The sequence below is a fragment of the Felis catus genome, chromosome D4, assembly GCF_018350175.1.
Source record: "Felis catus isolate Fca126 chromosome D4, F.catus_Fca126_mat1.0, whole genome shotgun sequence".
Taxonomy (NCBI): domain Eukaryota; kingdom Metazoa; phylum Chordata; class Mammalia; order Carnivora; family Felidae; genus Felis; species Felis catus.
The window spans coordinates 81,944,755-81,961,581 of record NC_058380.1 but is presented as its reverse complement, the minus strand read 5'-3'; the positions used below and the strand labels follow the sequence as shown (position 1 = coordinate 81,961,581).

General features: G+C 37.9%; 1 protein-coding gene across 7 annotated transcripts in view; it reads left to right on the top strand.

The window, feature by feature from the left end:
• RC3H2 (ring finger and CCCH-type domains 2) overlaps positions 1-16,827 on the top strand; it is a 53,192-nt gene that overhangs the window by 30,491 nt on the left and 5,874 nt on the right. For 2 of the 7 annotated variants that reach the window (XM_045042527.1, XM_011288453.4), the window contains 11 exons: positions 5,123-5,431; positions 9,916-10,130; positions 10,772-11,205; positions 11,778-11,948; positions 13,983-14,129; positions 14,464-14,677; positions 14,919-15,003; positions 15,265-15,346; positions 15,441-15,575; positions 15,825-15,932; positions 16,025-16,173. In XM_045042527.1, the coding sequence (XP_044898462.1) occupies positions 5,123-5,431; positions 9,916-10,130; positions 10,772-11,205; positions 11,778-11,948; positions 13,983-14,129; positions 14,464-14,677; positions 14,919-15,003; positions 15,265-15,346; positions 15,441-15,575; positions 15,825-15,932; positions 16,025-16,173 (2,049 nt within the window). The remainder of the gene's footprint in view (positions 1-5,122; positions 5,432-9,915; positions 10,131-10,771; positions 11,206-11,777; positions 11,949-13,982; positions 14,130-14,463; positions 14,678-14,918; positions 15,004-15,264; positions 15,347-15,440; positions 15,576-15,824; positions 15,933-16,024; positions 16,174-16,827) is intronic. The other 5 variants (XM_045042530.1, XM_011288454.3, XM_045042529.1 and 2 more) reach the window with 3 other exon arrangements.

Below are 16,827 nucleotides of genomic sequence, written 5' to 3'. Positions count from 1 at the left end.
ATGGTTTTTCTCCACCAATGTTCAGCTGCCTGGATGCAGGCACAGAGTAAGAGAATATGTGAAGAACTGGATTAGGGTTTTACCAGGAGTTCAACACAGGGAGTGGGCCAAGGGAGTTGAAGTATTTATAAGGGAGGGACAAATGGTGGATAGTGGATTCTAAGCTGAGTAAAGCAGGGAGTGCGGACTTGACGGAGCTCAAAAGGTGATTTTAAAAGAATAAGGAAGTAATTGGCATTTTCAAATGTGAGGTCTGGATTTGCAAGTCCAAGTCTTTAGCTGCCTAGATGCTAGGAGCCCAGTATGTACTGCTACTTGCCACATATTTTACCTCCTTTAGTTAAGGTTTTACTTCTTACAACTCCTTATCTTTTAAGGTACTTGCAATTAAAATCTTATTTTTTGCCTGCCAGAGTAATCTTAAAGGTAGCTGAGATTTGTCCTTTGAGGATGGAAAGCAAAGAGCAGCTGGCTATTTTGTATAAGAACCTTTGAGGTGAAAAATGAAGAGCAGGTTTCAGAGAGCATGTTGAGGAAAACACAGGCCCCTCCATGCCAGCAAAATGCCTTTCTAAAATATAGGTCTACTCATACCCATCCTTCTTAAAGAAGTAATCAGTGGCCAGATCAATGAAACCAGAAGCTGGTTCTTTGAAAGAATTGACAAAAATGGTAAAGATGTAGCCAGTTGGATCAGAAAGAAAAAGGAAAGGACCCAAATAAATCAAGGATAAAAGACAAGAGATCACAACCAGCACAGCAGAAATAAAAACAATACTAAGACAATATTATGAGCAATTATTTGCCAATAAAATGGGCAATCTGGAAGAAATGGACAAATTCCTAGAAACATATAAACTACCAAAACTTAAACAGGAAGAAATAGAAAATTTGAACAGACCCATAACCAGTAAAGAAATCGACTTAGTAATCAAAAGTCTTCCAAAAAACAGGAGTCCAGGGCCAGATGGCTTTCCAAGGGAATTCTACCAAACATTTAAGGAAGAGTTAACACCTATTCTCTTGAAGCTGTTCCAAAAAAATAGAAATGGAAGGAAAACTCCCAAACTCTTTTTATGAAGCAGCATTACCTTGGTTCTGAAACCAAAGTCCCCACTAAAAAGAAAAGTATAGACGAATTTCCCTGATGAACATGGATACAGAAGTCCTCAACAAGATACTAGCCAACTGGATCCAAGAATATGTGAAAAAAATTACTCACCCTGATCAAGTGGGATTTATACCTGGGATGCAGGACTGGTTCAACATCCACAAAGCAATCAGTGTGATTCATCACATCAATAAAAGAAAGGACAAGAACCACATGATCCTCTCAATAGACGCAGAGAAAGCATTTGACAAAATACAGCATCCTTTCTTGATAAAAGACCTCAAGAAAGTAGGGGTAGAAGGATCATACCTCGAGATCATAAAAGCCATATATATGAAAGACCCAACACTAATACCATCCTCAATGGGGACAAACTGACAGCTTTACCCCAAAGGTCAGGAACAAGACAAGGATGTCCACTCTCACCACTGTTATTCAACATAATATTGGAAATCTTAGCCTCAGCAGTCAGACGATACAAAGAAATAAAAGGCATCCAAATCAGCCAGGAGGAGGTCAAACTTCCACTCTTCACAGATGACATGATACTCTATATGGAAAACCCAAAAGATTCCACCAAAACACTGCTAGAATTGATTCATGAATTCAGCAAAGTCGCAGGATATAAAATCAATGCACAGAAATCGGTTGCATTCCTATACACCAACAATGAAGCGACAGAGAAATCAAGGAATTGATCCCATTTACAATTGTACCAATTGTATCTAGGAATAAATCTAACCAAAGAGGTGAAAAATCTATATACTGAAAACTATAGAAAGCTTATGAAAGAAATTGGAGAAGACACACACAAAAAAATGGAAAAATATTCCATGCTTTTGGATAGGAAGAACAAATATTGTTAAAATGTCAATACTACCCAAACCAGTCTACATAGTCAGTGCAGTACCTATCAAAATAACACCAGCATTCTTCACAGAGCTAGAACAAACAATCCTAAAATTTGTATGGAACCAGAAAAGACCCCAAATCGCCAAAGCAATCTTGAAAAAGAAAATCAAAGCAGGAGGCATCACAATCCCAGACTTCAAGCTGTGTTACAAAGCTGTAATCATTAAGACAGTATGGTACCCACACAAAAACAGACACTCAGATCAGTGGAACAGAATAGAGAACCCAGAAATGGACCCACAAACATATGGCTAACTAATCTTTGACAAAGCAGAACAGAATATCCAATGGAATAAAGACAGTCTCTTCAGCAAGTGGTGCTGGGAAACCTGGATGGCAACATGCAGAAGAATGAACCTGGACCACTTTCTTACACCATACACAAAAATAAACTCAAAATGGATGAAAGACCTAAACATAAGACAGGAAGCCTTCAAAATCCTCGAGGAGAAAGCAGGCAAAAACCTCTAATCTTGGCCACAGCAGCTTCTTACAACACATCTCTGGGAGTAAGGGAAACAAAAGCAAAAATGAATTATTGGGACCTTATCAAAATGAAAAGCTTCTGCACAGCAAACGAAACAATCAGCAAAACTAAAAGTCATCCAATGGAATGGGAGAAGATATTTGCAAATGACATACCAAATAAAGGGTTAGTATCCAGAATCTATAAAGAACTTATCAAACTTAACATCCGAAAAACAATCCAGTGACGAAATGGGCAAAAGACATGAATAGACACTTCTCCAAAGAAGATACCCAGATGGCCAACCGACACATGAAAAAATTCTCAACGTCACTCATCATCAGGGAAATACAAATAAAGCCACAGTGGGATACCACCTCACACCTGTCAGAATGGCTAACAATAACTCAGGCAACAACAGATGTTGGCGAGGATGCGGAGAAAGAGGATCTCTTTTGCACTGCTGGTGGGAATGCAAACTGGTGCAGCCACTCTGGAAAACAGTATGGAGGTTCCTCAAAAAATTAAAAATAGAACTATCCTACAAGCCAGCAATTGCACTACTAGGTATTTATCCAAGAGATACAGGTGTGCTATTTCAGAGGGGCATATGCACTCCAATGTTTATAGCAGTGCTATTGACAATAGCCAAAGTATGGACAGAGCCCAAATGTCCACTGATGGATGAATGGATAAAGAAGATGTGGTGTGTGTGTGTGTGTGTGTGTGTGTGTGTGTGTGTAATGGGAGTATCACTCAGCAATCAAAAAGAATGAAATCTTGCCATTTGCAACTATGTGGATGGAACTAGAGGGTATTATGCTAAGCGAAATTAGAGAAAGAAATATCATATGACTTCACTCATGTAAGGACTTTAAGATATAGAACAGATGAACATATGGGAAGGGAAGCAAAAATAATATAAAAACAAGGAGGGGGACAAGACATAAGAGACTCTTAAATACAGAGAACAGAGGGTTACTGGAGGGTTTGTGGGAGGGGGGATGGGCTAAGTGGGTAGGGGCATTAAGGAATCTACTCCTGAAATCGTTGTTGCACTATATGCTAACTAACTCGGATGTATTTAAAAATAAATAAATTAAGCAAATAAATAAATAAACAAATAAATAAAAAGGAAAAAAAAGTAGTCAGTCGCTCTCCAGAATCTCTTAAGATGACGTATATAAACTGACCATAACCTGTTGTCTTTTTTTAACTTTGTGTTCAGTCACTTCATCCTCAGCCAGTCTGATCTGGGGACACTTCTCTTTTATTGAGCTCCACCTGCCTCTGTCAGTGTGTGTGTGTGTGTGGGGACACTTCTCTTTTATTGAGCTCCACCTGCCTCTGTCAGTGTGTGTGTGTGTGTGTGTGTGTGTGTGTGTGTGTGTGTGTGTGAGAGAGAGAGAGAGAGAGAGAGAGAGAGGGAGGGAGGGAGGGAGGGAAGGAGGGAGGGAGGGAGGAGACGTGCACGAGAGAGAGGGAGAGCAGGAGAGAGGGGAGATGGAGACTAGCGGGATTGAATAATGAGGTTGTTTATAGATACCAAGGGACTGAAAGGGAGACTATTGTGAAGGCATTGCTCATCACTAACACTATTTATATTTAATTACCTTTTGTTTGATTATAACATTAATATCAGATTAATTTAGGCATATGTAATTATGGCTCCAAATGTGTGTAAACTTTTTGTTCATGTAACAGTTCACCACTTTAAAGTTTTGGAACCTTGACTAGGACTACATTATAATGAAGTTTTTGTTGTACAAGTGGAAACAGATTTTCTTAAATGGAGTCCCAAGATCAAATTGCTTTATGTATTGAAAGTGTTATACCTGACCACCATAAATAAAACTATGAATTCAATATCATAAAATTCTGTTCTTAATCCAAATGCTTTTTACATTAGGCATAAACTAATCGGGTGTAGTGTTTAAGAACGAGTTTTGGTTTTATAATTTTTTTAATTTATATAATGCTCTAACATTTTGTCAACTCTTGCATACCTTTCTTCTTCATTCTACATTCCTAAATAGATTTGGTATGGTTCCTTTCATTTTTACATAGTGTACTTTTTATTGCAATTATACAAAATTTTCTTTTTTTTTTTTTTAATTTTTTTTTTTAACGTTTATTTTTGAGACAGAGACAAAGCATGAACGGGGGAGGGTCAGAGAGAGTGAGACACAGAATCCGAAGCAGGCTCCAGGCTCTGAGCTGTCAGCACAGAGCCCGACGTGGGGCTCGAACTCATGGACCGTGAGATCATGACCTGGGCCGAAGTCGGCGGCTTAACCGACTGAGCCACCCAGGCGCCCCTATACAAAATTTTCAAAAGGATCTCTTCCCATTCACTCATCAGGCTTCTTTGATACATGTGTATTTTGCTTGCTACATTAATTACATGTCTACGTGTGTGTGTGTGTGTGTGTGTGTGTGTGTGTGTGTGTGTTTTCATGTGACATCTAACAGCAGAGTTTGGTGTAAACTGTATTTGATATTTAGCTGATGAAACTTTTTTTTCAAAGCTATTTCCTCCTATTTAAATCTTTTCCCGTTGTCTTCCCCCCCCCCCCTTCCAGGGTAAATTTAGTGCAATATTCACCAATATATGTTGATTGTTTTTGAAACAGGTATCGATTAAGGAACAAAAAGATCAATGCAACTGTAAGAACATTTCCTCTTCTAAATAAAGTTGGTGTAAACAACACTGTCACAACCACAGCCGGAAATGTCATTTCTGTCATAGGAAGTACTGAAACAACGGGGAAAATTGTTCCAAGTACAAATGGAATTTCAAATGCAGAAAACAGTGTTTCCCAGCTAATCCCACGTAGTACTGACAGTACTTTAAGAGCTCTGGAGACTGTGAAGAAAGTGGGGAAGGTTGGCACTAATGGTCAGAACGCAACTGGGCCTTCTGCAGAGTCTGTAACTGAAAAGTAAGTATTAGGTAAAAATGGTTACTGTGAGTTACTCAGCCTTTTGAGAAATGACTATTTTAATTTATCCTAAGGGAAAGGAACTAATCAGAATTTTTAATGCATAATCTTCACCTAGTGGAAAAAGCACTTGAATCCCCCAAAATTTGAGTTCTAGTCCTGGCTCTGCAGTTGAAAAGCTCTGTGACCTTAGAAAGTCAATTCAACTCTAGGTTTTGTTTTCCTTAACTGTAAACTGAAGAGTTTGGACCAGAATTGGGTTTTTTCCACACTTAGATCTTTGAACTTTAGGATCGTATACAGAGGGGTACCAGAAAGGGGCTAAATAGAAACCTCAGCAAGGTGAGATTCTAAGCCTCCAGCCTCTGCTTCACTCAGAACAGTCTATTCTATATTCTTTAATGATGTGTAGTAGCTAAGAGGGGGCTCTTGGGAGGCAAACTCCCTGGGTTCAAATTCTGGCTCACTGTTTTCTAGCTGTTTGAACTTAGGCCAGTTAATCTGTCTCCCTCAATTTACTCATCCACAAAATTCATACAGTAATAGTAACTACTACACAGGTTGGTTGCACAGATTAAGTGAATCACTATTGCAGTGTGCATTGAACAGTACCTCAATATCTTGTTATTATTACCAATATTTTCAGGTTTCAGCATAAGGAAGGGTTTTGGTTCTTTAAGAAAAAAGTTTTAAAACTTTCTGACCATCTGAGTTACTTACACCTCAGAAATCTCATGCTTTGGTATTGTTTTAGGGTCTCAGTTAAATCATGTTCCGATTTTGTTGCCCCTGAATAGTCAGTCAGCATTTATTATATGCCTTCTAGGAACAAAGTATTATGCTAGTGATTTCATATAATAAACGGTGGGTAGGTAAGCAATTATATTCTTTATTTCTGCGGTTAGCATATGATAGGAGGATTTGTTTATTGGAGGACCCTTACAGTTTTCCCTGGGAGAGATTTTTAGAAATGACATGTCAGAGAACATTGTCTAGTTAGCAAATGGTATTTGAACATTCATTCTGAGCTATGTTCTTGTCACACTTGAAAATACAGGACATGTATAAGATCTCTTTTCCTTTAAGAAACTTACGAGAGTATAGTTGTGGAGACAGCATTTACACAAATGAAGCAAAATTGGAATTGGATGAAAGAACAGGAATATTTTATATTGCTGGGAAAAATATGGTGGATTTCAGAAAAAGAAACAGCATAATATGGGTCAAATTTGTTGGTAATTATTTGGAATATTGAAGAGACCAGCCTTTTAGAACAGGAAGTTTATGTTAGGGACTGGTTAAAATAAGATTAGATAGGTAGGTTGCACCAGATTATAGAGACCTTGTGTTACATATATGTTTAGAAAATGAGCTTTTGAAGGTTTTTGGCAAGGTAACCTAGAACTGTTTTATATCCATACGAGTGGAATGTATTCAGCCGTAAAAAAAAAAAAAAAGGAGTAAATACTAATACATATTACAGTCAATGTGGATGAATCTCGAAACTGTTAAGTGAAAGAAGCTAGATACAAAAGGCCATATATTACAGAGTTCTATTTATGGTAGTGTCCAGAATAGGCAAATCCAGAGAGACAGAAAGTAGATGAGTAGTTGCCAGGGGCTGTGGAGTGAATGCTAATGAGTAGAGATTTCTCTCAGGGCTGATGAAGGTGTTTCAGAATGAGGTAGTGGTGATGGTTGTTGCACAACCTTGTGAATATACCAAAACTCACTGAATTATACACCTTAAAAAGTAAATTCTATCCCAATTTTTTTTTTAATTATAGACTAAGGGAACAACTTGAAAAAATAAATCATTAATTCATTCAAAAATTAGGGATCTTCTATGTGCCCAACACCAGCCAGCTGGTAGAAGTAATGAAAATGAACTAAATAATACTACTCCCTGCCTCTGAGGGTCTTACAGTGTGGTTTGGAGGCAGACGTAAACAGATATTATATAATACGTTCTGATAGGTACTATAATGGAGTTGTGTTCCAAGTGTTATTGGAACACAAAAAGTAATAATATTCTATAGGGAGTTATTATGAAAGACTCCCTAGAGGTAAAATGAGCCCAGGAAGACCTGAGGTAGTTCCAAAAGTATGGATAGTTGGGAAGGAAAGATCTTATCAGGACAGGAAGCAGCCCTGGCAAAATCAGGTAGGCAAGAGAGGGGTGCTGCAAAGGAGAGCCTGGAATCCTGAGAGCCATGTAGGCTACAGCTGTAGTAATCTAGCTGTCTGTCTGGAATGTGGCTGAAGGTTAGCTTTTTCCTTAGTCTCATTTTTGTGGATAGCTTGCATGATCACGTGAGGCTATGAATCTTGTCATGGATTTTGATGCCTTTTCGCTGACAAGTCTAAAAATTTGCCATTTCTTTTTATGTTTATTTTTGAGAGAGAGAGAAAAAGTGTGAGTGGGGAAGGGATGGGTGGGGGGAGACAGTATCTGAAGGGGGCTCTGCTGACAGCAGACAGCCTGATGTGGGGGCTCAAACTCACGAACCACAAGATCATGACCTGAGCCAAAGTTGGATGTTTAACCGACTGAGCCACCCAGGTGCCCCCTAGAGTTTGCCATTTTAAAGTACTTATCCCAATTTGACAGTATATAACCTTTTGATATGGAAGGACCAGATGATCTATGTAAAGCATGTAGCATAGAGCCTGGAATGTGTTCAGTAATTGCTCGATAAGAGTTATATTACTGTTACAAGGAAATCCTAATTATTTTCCTTGTTGCCTTTATTTAAGTTCAAAGAATAAATATAGCCCTAAAATATCTTTAAACTGTAAGTCAGTAAATTTGTATCTGCTATTATTACCCACAGTTCCTTAGTTATTTCCATTTTACACATAAAAGTAAACATCTGCTAGACTAATCTGCTGTGCTAGACTTAAAAGCAGCCCATACTTGTTTGTATTCTAGCTTTAAAAGGGCTTCTCTAGTTTGAGAAAAACCCTTTAATCTACTTGGGATGCAACATATTGAGTTCCTGCATCATTAACAAGTTCTTTTTCTGGAGTCACCACACATCTAAGCTCTGCCAAAGTTTGACTTCTCAGTCGGGCATAAGAAAGACGTGGTGAGATCCTCTGGAGCTGATTGCCTGGTGACTCAACAAAGAAAATCCCTGGTTAAAAAAGATACAAAGTTTGGTTATTTTGCATCAATTGAATGAGTAACCATATATTGGCGTTTCACTCATCTACTCTATTATGTGGCAGGAACTATTTCATTTTTTCAACAGATATTTTTACTGAATGACTACTGTATGCCAGGAATTCTTCTAGATGTAACAGTTAACTTTTCTAGATGTAACTTTGGATAGACAGCAGTTAACAAAATGGACAAAAATGGCCTTTTCTCAAGGAGTTTACATTTTAATCCATCTATCTCTTAATAGAACAGTCCTTCTTTCACATGTCTGTCGTCTTTGTCCCAGAGAATTCTGGTAGACTACAGTGGGCTCTTGAACAATACAGGGATAGGGGACACTTTTGACTTCCTCAAAATTTAACTATTCATAGCCTACTATTGACCAGAGGCCTTACCGATAACATATTATCAATTAACACATATTCTGTAGGTTGTATGTACTGTATATCGTATTCTTGCTGTAAAGTTAGCTAGAGAAAAGAAAATGTCATCAATAAAATACAAGGAGGGGCGCCCTGGCTGGTTTAGTCCGCAGAGCATGGGACTCTTGATCTAGGGGATGTGAATTTGAGCCTCACGTTGGGGGTTGAGTTTACTTAAAACAACAACAACAAAAAGATAGTTTAAAAAAGAAAATACATTTACAGTACTATTCATTGAAAAAAGTCTGCATATAAATGGACCCGTGCAGTTCAAACCTGTGCTGTTCAAGGGTTAACTGTAGTTATTGAACAATAAATTTAAGGGTGAACCTGTTGAATAGGACTTTTTAAAAATTTTTTTAAATGTTTATTTTTGAGAGAGAGAAAGAGAGGGACAGAGCATGAGTGAGGAGGGACAGAGAGAGAGAGAGAGAGAGAGAGAGAGAGAGAGAGAATCCAAAGTAGGCTCCAGGCTCTGAGCTGTCAGCACAGAGCCTGATGCAGGGCTCGAACCCACGAGCTGTGAGATCATGACCTGAACCAAAGTCGGATGCTTAACCGACTGAGCCACCCATGCGCCCTGAATAGAAATTTTTTTTTTTTTAATTTCCACTAGGAAAAATCTTTGTTTATACAATGAGTAAAAAGGGATTGATGGATCACATTAGTGCCTGGGCTTTGTTTGCATTCTTTTTACCCTTGCCAGAATATGAGATCTGTTGCTACAATCCTGTGAATCAGCAGTGTAGGGTGGCAATGAAATTATTTGTCACTATGGAAATACCTAAATTTTCTCTATTAGTGGTTTCACTATATAATTTCATGAAAAATTCCTACTGAGGAAGACAGCAGTTACAGACAGTAATTTATTCTTTGTTTTTGATAAATTATCTCTCCAGTAAAATTGGCTCTCCACCCAAGACTCCTGTAAGTAATGTAGCGGCTACCTCAGCTGGGCCTTCTAATGTTGGAACAGAGCTGAATTCTGTGCCTCCAAAATCCAGCGCATTTATAACTAGAGTACCAGTATATCCTCAGCATTCTGAAAACATTCAGTATTTTCAAGATCCAAGGACTCCGATACCCTTCGAAGTCCCACAGTACCCCCAGACAGGTAAGTAATTTTAGGCAATTCTAAGAAAAAAAAGAAACTAATATATATTGTCCTTAGATACATAAGTGAATCACTTATATCTAGAATATCTATATTAAGAAATTAATCTTTTGGACTATATAACCGTTAAGTTTTCTTCCTGCCCTAAGAATTAATGATTCTGCATGCCAATAGTTTTAAGATTCTCCTTCCTTTACGTCAAATATAGAGTCCATGGATGAGCTTCAGGGAGTTCTGTGAATCCCTTGAAATAGTTTGTGGAATGTTTGGTTTATATATACTTAATGTATAATTTTGGAAAGACAATACACAACTTATATAGATTTTGAAAGGGGTTTTTACCTCTGCTCCCCCAAAGATATGAATCGATAATGTAACTGATTACTTAATCCAAAACCTGTGGCAGTAGATGCCCTAGAAGGAAACTTACCAGCCATCTCTTAATAGCCTGTCTTGTGTTTTTGAGGAGCAGTTTAACATAGGAGTTCATATAGTAGTGTAGTGTCTGTCTAAAGCAGGAGTAACTAAGGTTCAAAGTTTATTTTCTTTTCCCACATTAAAAGCTGGTTTAGAGTTAAATCATTGTACAATGTTGGATTTTACTAAGATTACATTAAATATTCCTTTTTCTAATTTTTAAGGATACTACCCACCACCTCCAACGGTACCAGCTGGTGTGGCTCCCTGTGTTCCTCGCTTTGTGAGATCCAATAATGTTCCAGAGTCCTCCCTCCCACCTGCTTCTATGCCATATGCCGATCATTACAGTACATTTTCCCCTCGAGATCGAATGAATTCTTCTCCTTACCAACCTCCTCCTCCGCAGCCGTATGGACCAGTTCCGCCAGTACCTTCTGGAATGTATGCTCCTGTGTACGACAGCAGGCGCATCTGGCGCCCACCTATGTACCAACGAGATGACATTATTAGAAGTAATTCTTTACCTCCAATGGATGTGATGCACTCGTCTGTTTATCAGACGTCTTTGCGGGAAAGATATAACTCATTAGATGGGTACTATTCAGTGGCTTGCCAGCCACCAAGTGAGCCAAGGACAAGTGTGCCTTTACCAAGGGTAAGTGACAGTGGAAATAGGACTGCTACTGTAGTGTAGTGGGTAAAGAGCCCACTGTCAGACTTGGTGTCCTACCACCCAGGTATGGGTTTCTAGCTCCTCCAGTTAGAAATTGTGTGACTTACAGAAGTTACCATATGTTCTGTACGTCAGGTTTTTCATGTTTGGTGGCAATAATGGTACCTACCTCATAAGGCTGTTGTGAGGATTAAATCAGAAAAACAAAGCCCTTGGAACTGGACCTGATACATATTAATGCTCAATAAATGTTATGCTTGGATAGGAAACTGATGGGAAGGTATAGAGAAATCTCCAAAATACAAGGACAGGGCCTATTTTCAATATCCCCACATAGATACAAATGACTTCTCTAAACCAGAAAACTGAGTGCTCACTTGACTAAACATTAATCCTTTCATTTAAATGTGTGGAGAATAGGCTAAGGTGACTTCCCTGCTGTATTTTTTTGTCCCAACAATATAATAAACTGTTTACGTTATTTCCACAGGAAATAGACAAGTTTATTTACTGCTCCCTAGATGATTAAGATTGTTTCTTTTATCCCCCCTTAGGAACCTTGTGGTCATTTGAAGACCAGTTGCGAGGAGCAGATAAGAAGAAAGCCAGAGCAGTGGGCACAGTACCACTCTCAGAAAGCACCTCTTGTCTCTTCAACTCTTCCTGTGGCAACACAGTCACCAACACCACCTTCTCCTCTATTCAGTGTAGACTTTCGCACTGATGTAAGAAAGGTCTTCATCATTTGATGTTGCAAGGATAGGTCAAACACCCGACTTCAGAGCACTCTTTCCAACCAGGGTTAGCTGTGTTGGGTATTTTGCAGCGGTTTAGTGTGAAGTTGAGTCACGTAGTTCAGTGAACATTGAGTTTGTGAGAAGCACTACAGTTAGGCATTGTGAGACTCTGAAGACCATTAAGTTTTTAATGGTCTTAAGACCTATTCCACCAAGAATTGAAAGTCTCTCCAGCAGTATAGTTGTCATTATTTTTCTGTTTTTTAGTAATAAGATTTATATCTACCATTTATTGAGCACCTACTTGTGCCAGGCACTGTACTAAGCATTTGCATAATGCTATTTTATTTAATTCTCACAAAAATCTTAGGGGGCAGGTATTAAATCTATGTTTTTTAGAAATCCTACTCAGAGAAATTAATTTGCCCAAAGTAATAAATTCACCTTGTAAGTAGCTGGGATTTGAATCCTGATCTAGCAGAAGCATTTCTTCCTTACTTCACAGGAGTTGCAGAAATGCCTGTGGTTTTATTCATGCAGTTTTGCATCACTGTTAATTATTCTTGTTGTTACAAAACAAATTTTTGTATCAGGATCATTTCAGTGTACCTTGTTGTTTTCAGTACTTTTACATATACGACAAACCATTATTTTTTTAATTCCTCTAATTTGATTTATTTCCCATCCTTTTGGGCTCTAATATCTAAAACTTTTAAAAATTTTATTATGAAGAGTGCCTGGATGGCTCAGTTAAGTGTCCAACTTTTGATTTCGCTCAGGTCATGGTCTCATGGTCGTGAGATTGAGCCCCGTGTCAGGCTCCGTGCTGGGCATGGAGCCTGCTTAGGATTCTCTCTCACTCTCTCTCTCTCCCCCCTCCCCTGCTTGCATGCTCACTCTCAAAAAAAAGTAAATAAGTAAAATTTATTATGAAAAACTTCAAGCATATACAAAAGTAGAATAGTATAATAAACCCCACGTACCCATCACCCCCCTGTTACCTACTCTTCAGTCTCTCATTTGTACCCCCTCTTCCCACTGGATTATTTCGAAGTAATTCAGATAACATTTTTTCATCCATAAACATTTCAATAAACCACTGAATTCTTAAACTAGATCCAAATTTCTCATGGAACTGAGACTTCTTCAAAGCAGCTAAACATCTTGACAACAGAGTGATAGAGTTGCCACTTGCTTGATAGAAAAATGTATTTGCATTTTTTTATACTATGCTTTAAGAAATAATTATTCCTCTAGGGAGCCTGGCTGGCCCAATTGGTAGAACATGTGATTCTTGATCTCAGGGTCATGAGTTCAAGCCCCACATTGGGTGTAGTGTTTACTTAAAAAAAATATATATATATATTTCCCTGAGACTCAGATCTGCTATTTGCTAGTAATATGACTTGTAATATGTAATTTAACTATTTTGACATCAGCTTTCTATATCTAGTAAACTAGATTTAATGATTATGACAACTTTAGTATTCTGATCCTGTGATAATTTGGACAGTCCTTTTAAAATTTGTCCACTTTTTCTTCTAGTTCCAGACAGCCTTCTTAGAGTTCTTTTTTAGATCCTGCATGGTTTATCAGTTATATTCCCATATTTACATGATGGTCTTTTCTCAGAATCATAAACTGTTCTAGGACACGGACCATAGTGTGTGTGTGTTTTGCTTTTTCCATTTTTTTGGAGTGCTTCATACCATGTTAGAGACATGCTGCAAATATTTGTTGATTTGGTGTTTGATAGTCAGGGGTTCCTTATGAGTACCGAAAGAGCAAAATAAAAAGAGAAGTCATTCTATTTTCTATAGTAAATAATGTAAATACAAATAGTATAATTATTACTTGTTACATATGACAGTATTTTTATATTAATTATTGAAAGTTTTTATATTATTTGTTCATTATGAAGTCCTATATATTCTATAATAGTTACTTTGTATTAGTTACAACTTTGTAAGTTTAACAGTTTTGTACTAATTGACTATGCCTTTTTTTTTTTTTTTTAATCAGTTCTCTGAGAGTGTGAGTGGTACAAAGTTTGAAGAAGATCATCTTTCTCATTATTCTCCTTGGTCTTGTGGCACCATAGGCTCCTGTATAAATGCCATCGATTCAGAGCCCAGAGATGTAATTGCTAATTCAAATGCTGTATTAATGGTATGATTTGGGGGAGTGGGGGGGATATCATGCATGTTGACTCAAGTTTTAGAATGATTGAATGCTTTCATCTTCATATTGTTTGTTGCTATATAACTCATCTGTAAGCAGCTGAGTTATATTTAGGTAAGTCTGAAATAAATTGCATTTAATGCTTAAATTATTTGAGCTAGTTTGGTGGTTTAAAACGGATGTTGGATTATCACTAAGATGTACTGCTAGTGTTAAATTTACCAGAAAATTTGATTACATGTCTTTTGAAAGCATGTACCTGTATTATTAGCTGAAGTAATTGACAACAATCCTTTTAATTGATTTTCTTTGGTTTATGCAGGACCTGGACAGTGGAGATGTTAAGAGAAGAGTGCATTTATTTGAAACTCAGAGAAGGACAAAAGAAGAAGACCCAATAATTCCATTTAGTGATGGACCTATCATCTCAAAATGGGGTGCAATTTCCAGATCTTCACGTACAGGTTACCATACCACGGATCCTGTCCAGGCCACTGCTTCCCAAGGAAGTGCCACTAAGCCTATCAGTGTGTCAGGTAATCCCCTTAACTAGTATCTCACTTGCTGTATTCTAGCACTGTGCTTTTTAATCCTCACTTTGTGAGGTACAGCACATTTCCCTCTATTTAACAGTCACAGGAGCTCAGAATTAAATGGTTTAGCCAGAAGAACATGGCTGGTTGGATAAAATATGGATCTTTTTTAAAAAGTGTATGTTCACATTTACATATTGATATTTCACTTTTCTGATCATTGTTTCTTTCTACCTTTCTGTAGATTATGTTCCTTATGTCAATGCTGTTGATTCAAGGTGGAGTTCGTATGGTAACGAGGCCACGTCATCAGCACACTATATTGAACGGTAATGTTACTCTTACTTCTTTTGGATTCTCTATTTTCAGACTTGTGTGTATCCTCAGAGTATAGATCCTACCCCCGATTATTCATGAAGCGTACTTTAATGATTTTAGCTGAATAACAGATTTCTGAGAAAACATTTAAATGATGACTGAAACTTTCAGGGTTGATTAATTACAGAAAATGTATTTGGTATATGGCCATTACTGCTTTAGTTGCTTCAACTCTTTCAATTTTATAATTGTAAACATATTTCTCTTTAAAGGGACAGATTCATTGTTACTGATTTATCTGGTCATCGAAAGCATTCCAGTACTGGAGACCTTTTGAGCATTGAACTTCAGCAGGTAGTCTCTGTGTCCCTCAGCTTTAAATTCTTAAAATGGCAGTTGAAAGCTATGGTTGAAAGCTAACTTTACCTTTGTTTTTTTTCCCCTATAGGCCAAGAGTAACTCATTGCTTCTTCAGAGGGAGGCCAATGCACTGGCCATGCAGCAGAAGTGGAATTCCCTGGATGAAGGCCGCCACCTTACCTTAAATCTTCTAAGCAAGGAAATTGAACTGAGAAATGGAGAGGTAAAAAAACTGAACCTCTCAGCTTCATGCTTAATGTATTTGCTGTTTGGTGCTGCTGTGTGTTAGTTTATGCCATTACCTAGTGTATGTTAGCATTCCTTTTTCTGGTGGATGATTGTTTTTCAAACTCAGAATAGAAATAAAATTGCAGTACCAGCTTTTATTTCAATCATTGAGATTCTTACTTTAATCTAAAAGGGGGGCCCCAGCTTCCCCAGGTATAAAATCAGCATTTTTTCTTTATTACAGAGTGATTATACAGAAGATGCAAGCGATACTAAGCCTGATAGGGATATTGAGTTAGAGCTTTCGGCACTTGATACTGATGAACCTGATGGACAAGGTGAACAAATTGAAGTAAGTACCACAATTAGATATTTAGGAAGCTTTATTCAATTGGAAACTATAAAATACTTTCATACTGAAGGATTAACATTTTATTTTCTTAGGAGATCCTGGACATACAGCTGGGTATCAGTTCTCAAAATGATCAGTTGCTGAATGGAACAGCAGTGGAAAATGGGCATCCAGTCCAACAGCACCAAAAGGAGCCACTGGAGCAGAAGAGACAGAGTTTAGGTGAAGACCATGTGATTCTGTGAGTGTTAGACAGATAACTCATAACCAGTGGACATAGGTTGTGAATATTTAAATAAAATAAATGCAGTGTTACCTGCAATTTTGGCTCTCTCCTGTGAGGCGAAGACCTTATGTAATAGGGCAGTGATGGGGTCAGTCTGAATTTTTAGGAGAGAAGAGGTAAACTTGAACAAAATAGTCCATCTTTAAGTAGTCTGAGACCTGCTTTTTTTGTGGATAAAAGTTTGTCCTTGTGCTCCAGCATCAGGTTAATACTTCCTCAGTCTGGTAGGCACACTTCTAGACTACACAATGGGGAATTAAAATCTAGATGAAGGGTTTCCCTTTTAAAAAAAAAAACACGTTAAGGTATTCTTAGATTTAGGGGCACTTGGATAGCTCGGTTGGTTAAGCGTCCGACTTCAGCTCCGGTCACAATCTCGCGGTTCGTGAGTTTGAGCTCCACATCTGCCTCTGTGCTGACAGTTCAGAGCCTGGAGCCTGCTTTGGATTCTGTGTTTCCCTCTGCCTCTCTGCCCTTCCCCTGCTCACACTCTGTCTCTCTCTCAATAATAAATAAACATTAAAAAACATTTTTTTTAATTAAAGATATTCTTAGATTTAATATTGCCATTTTATATAATTACTGCCAAAATTATGGGTTAGTCTTGAA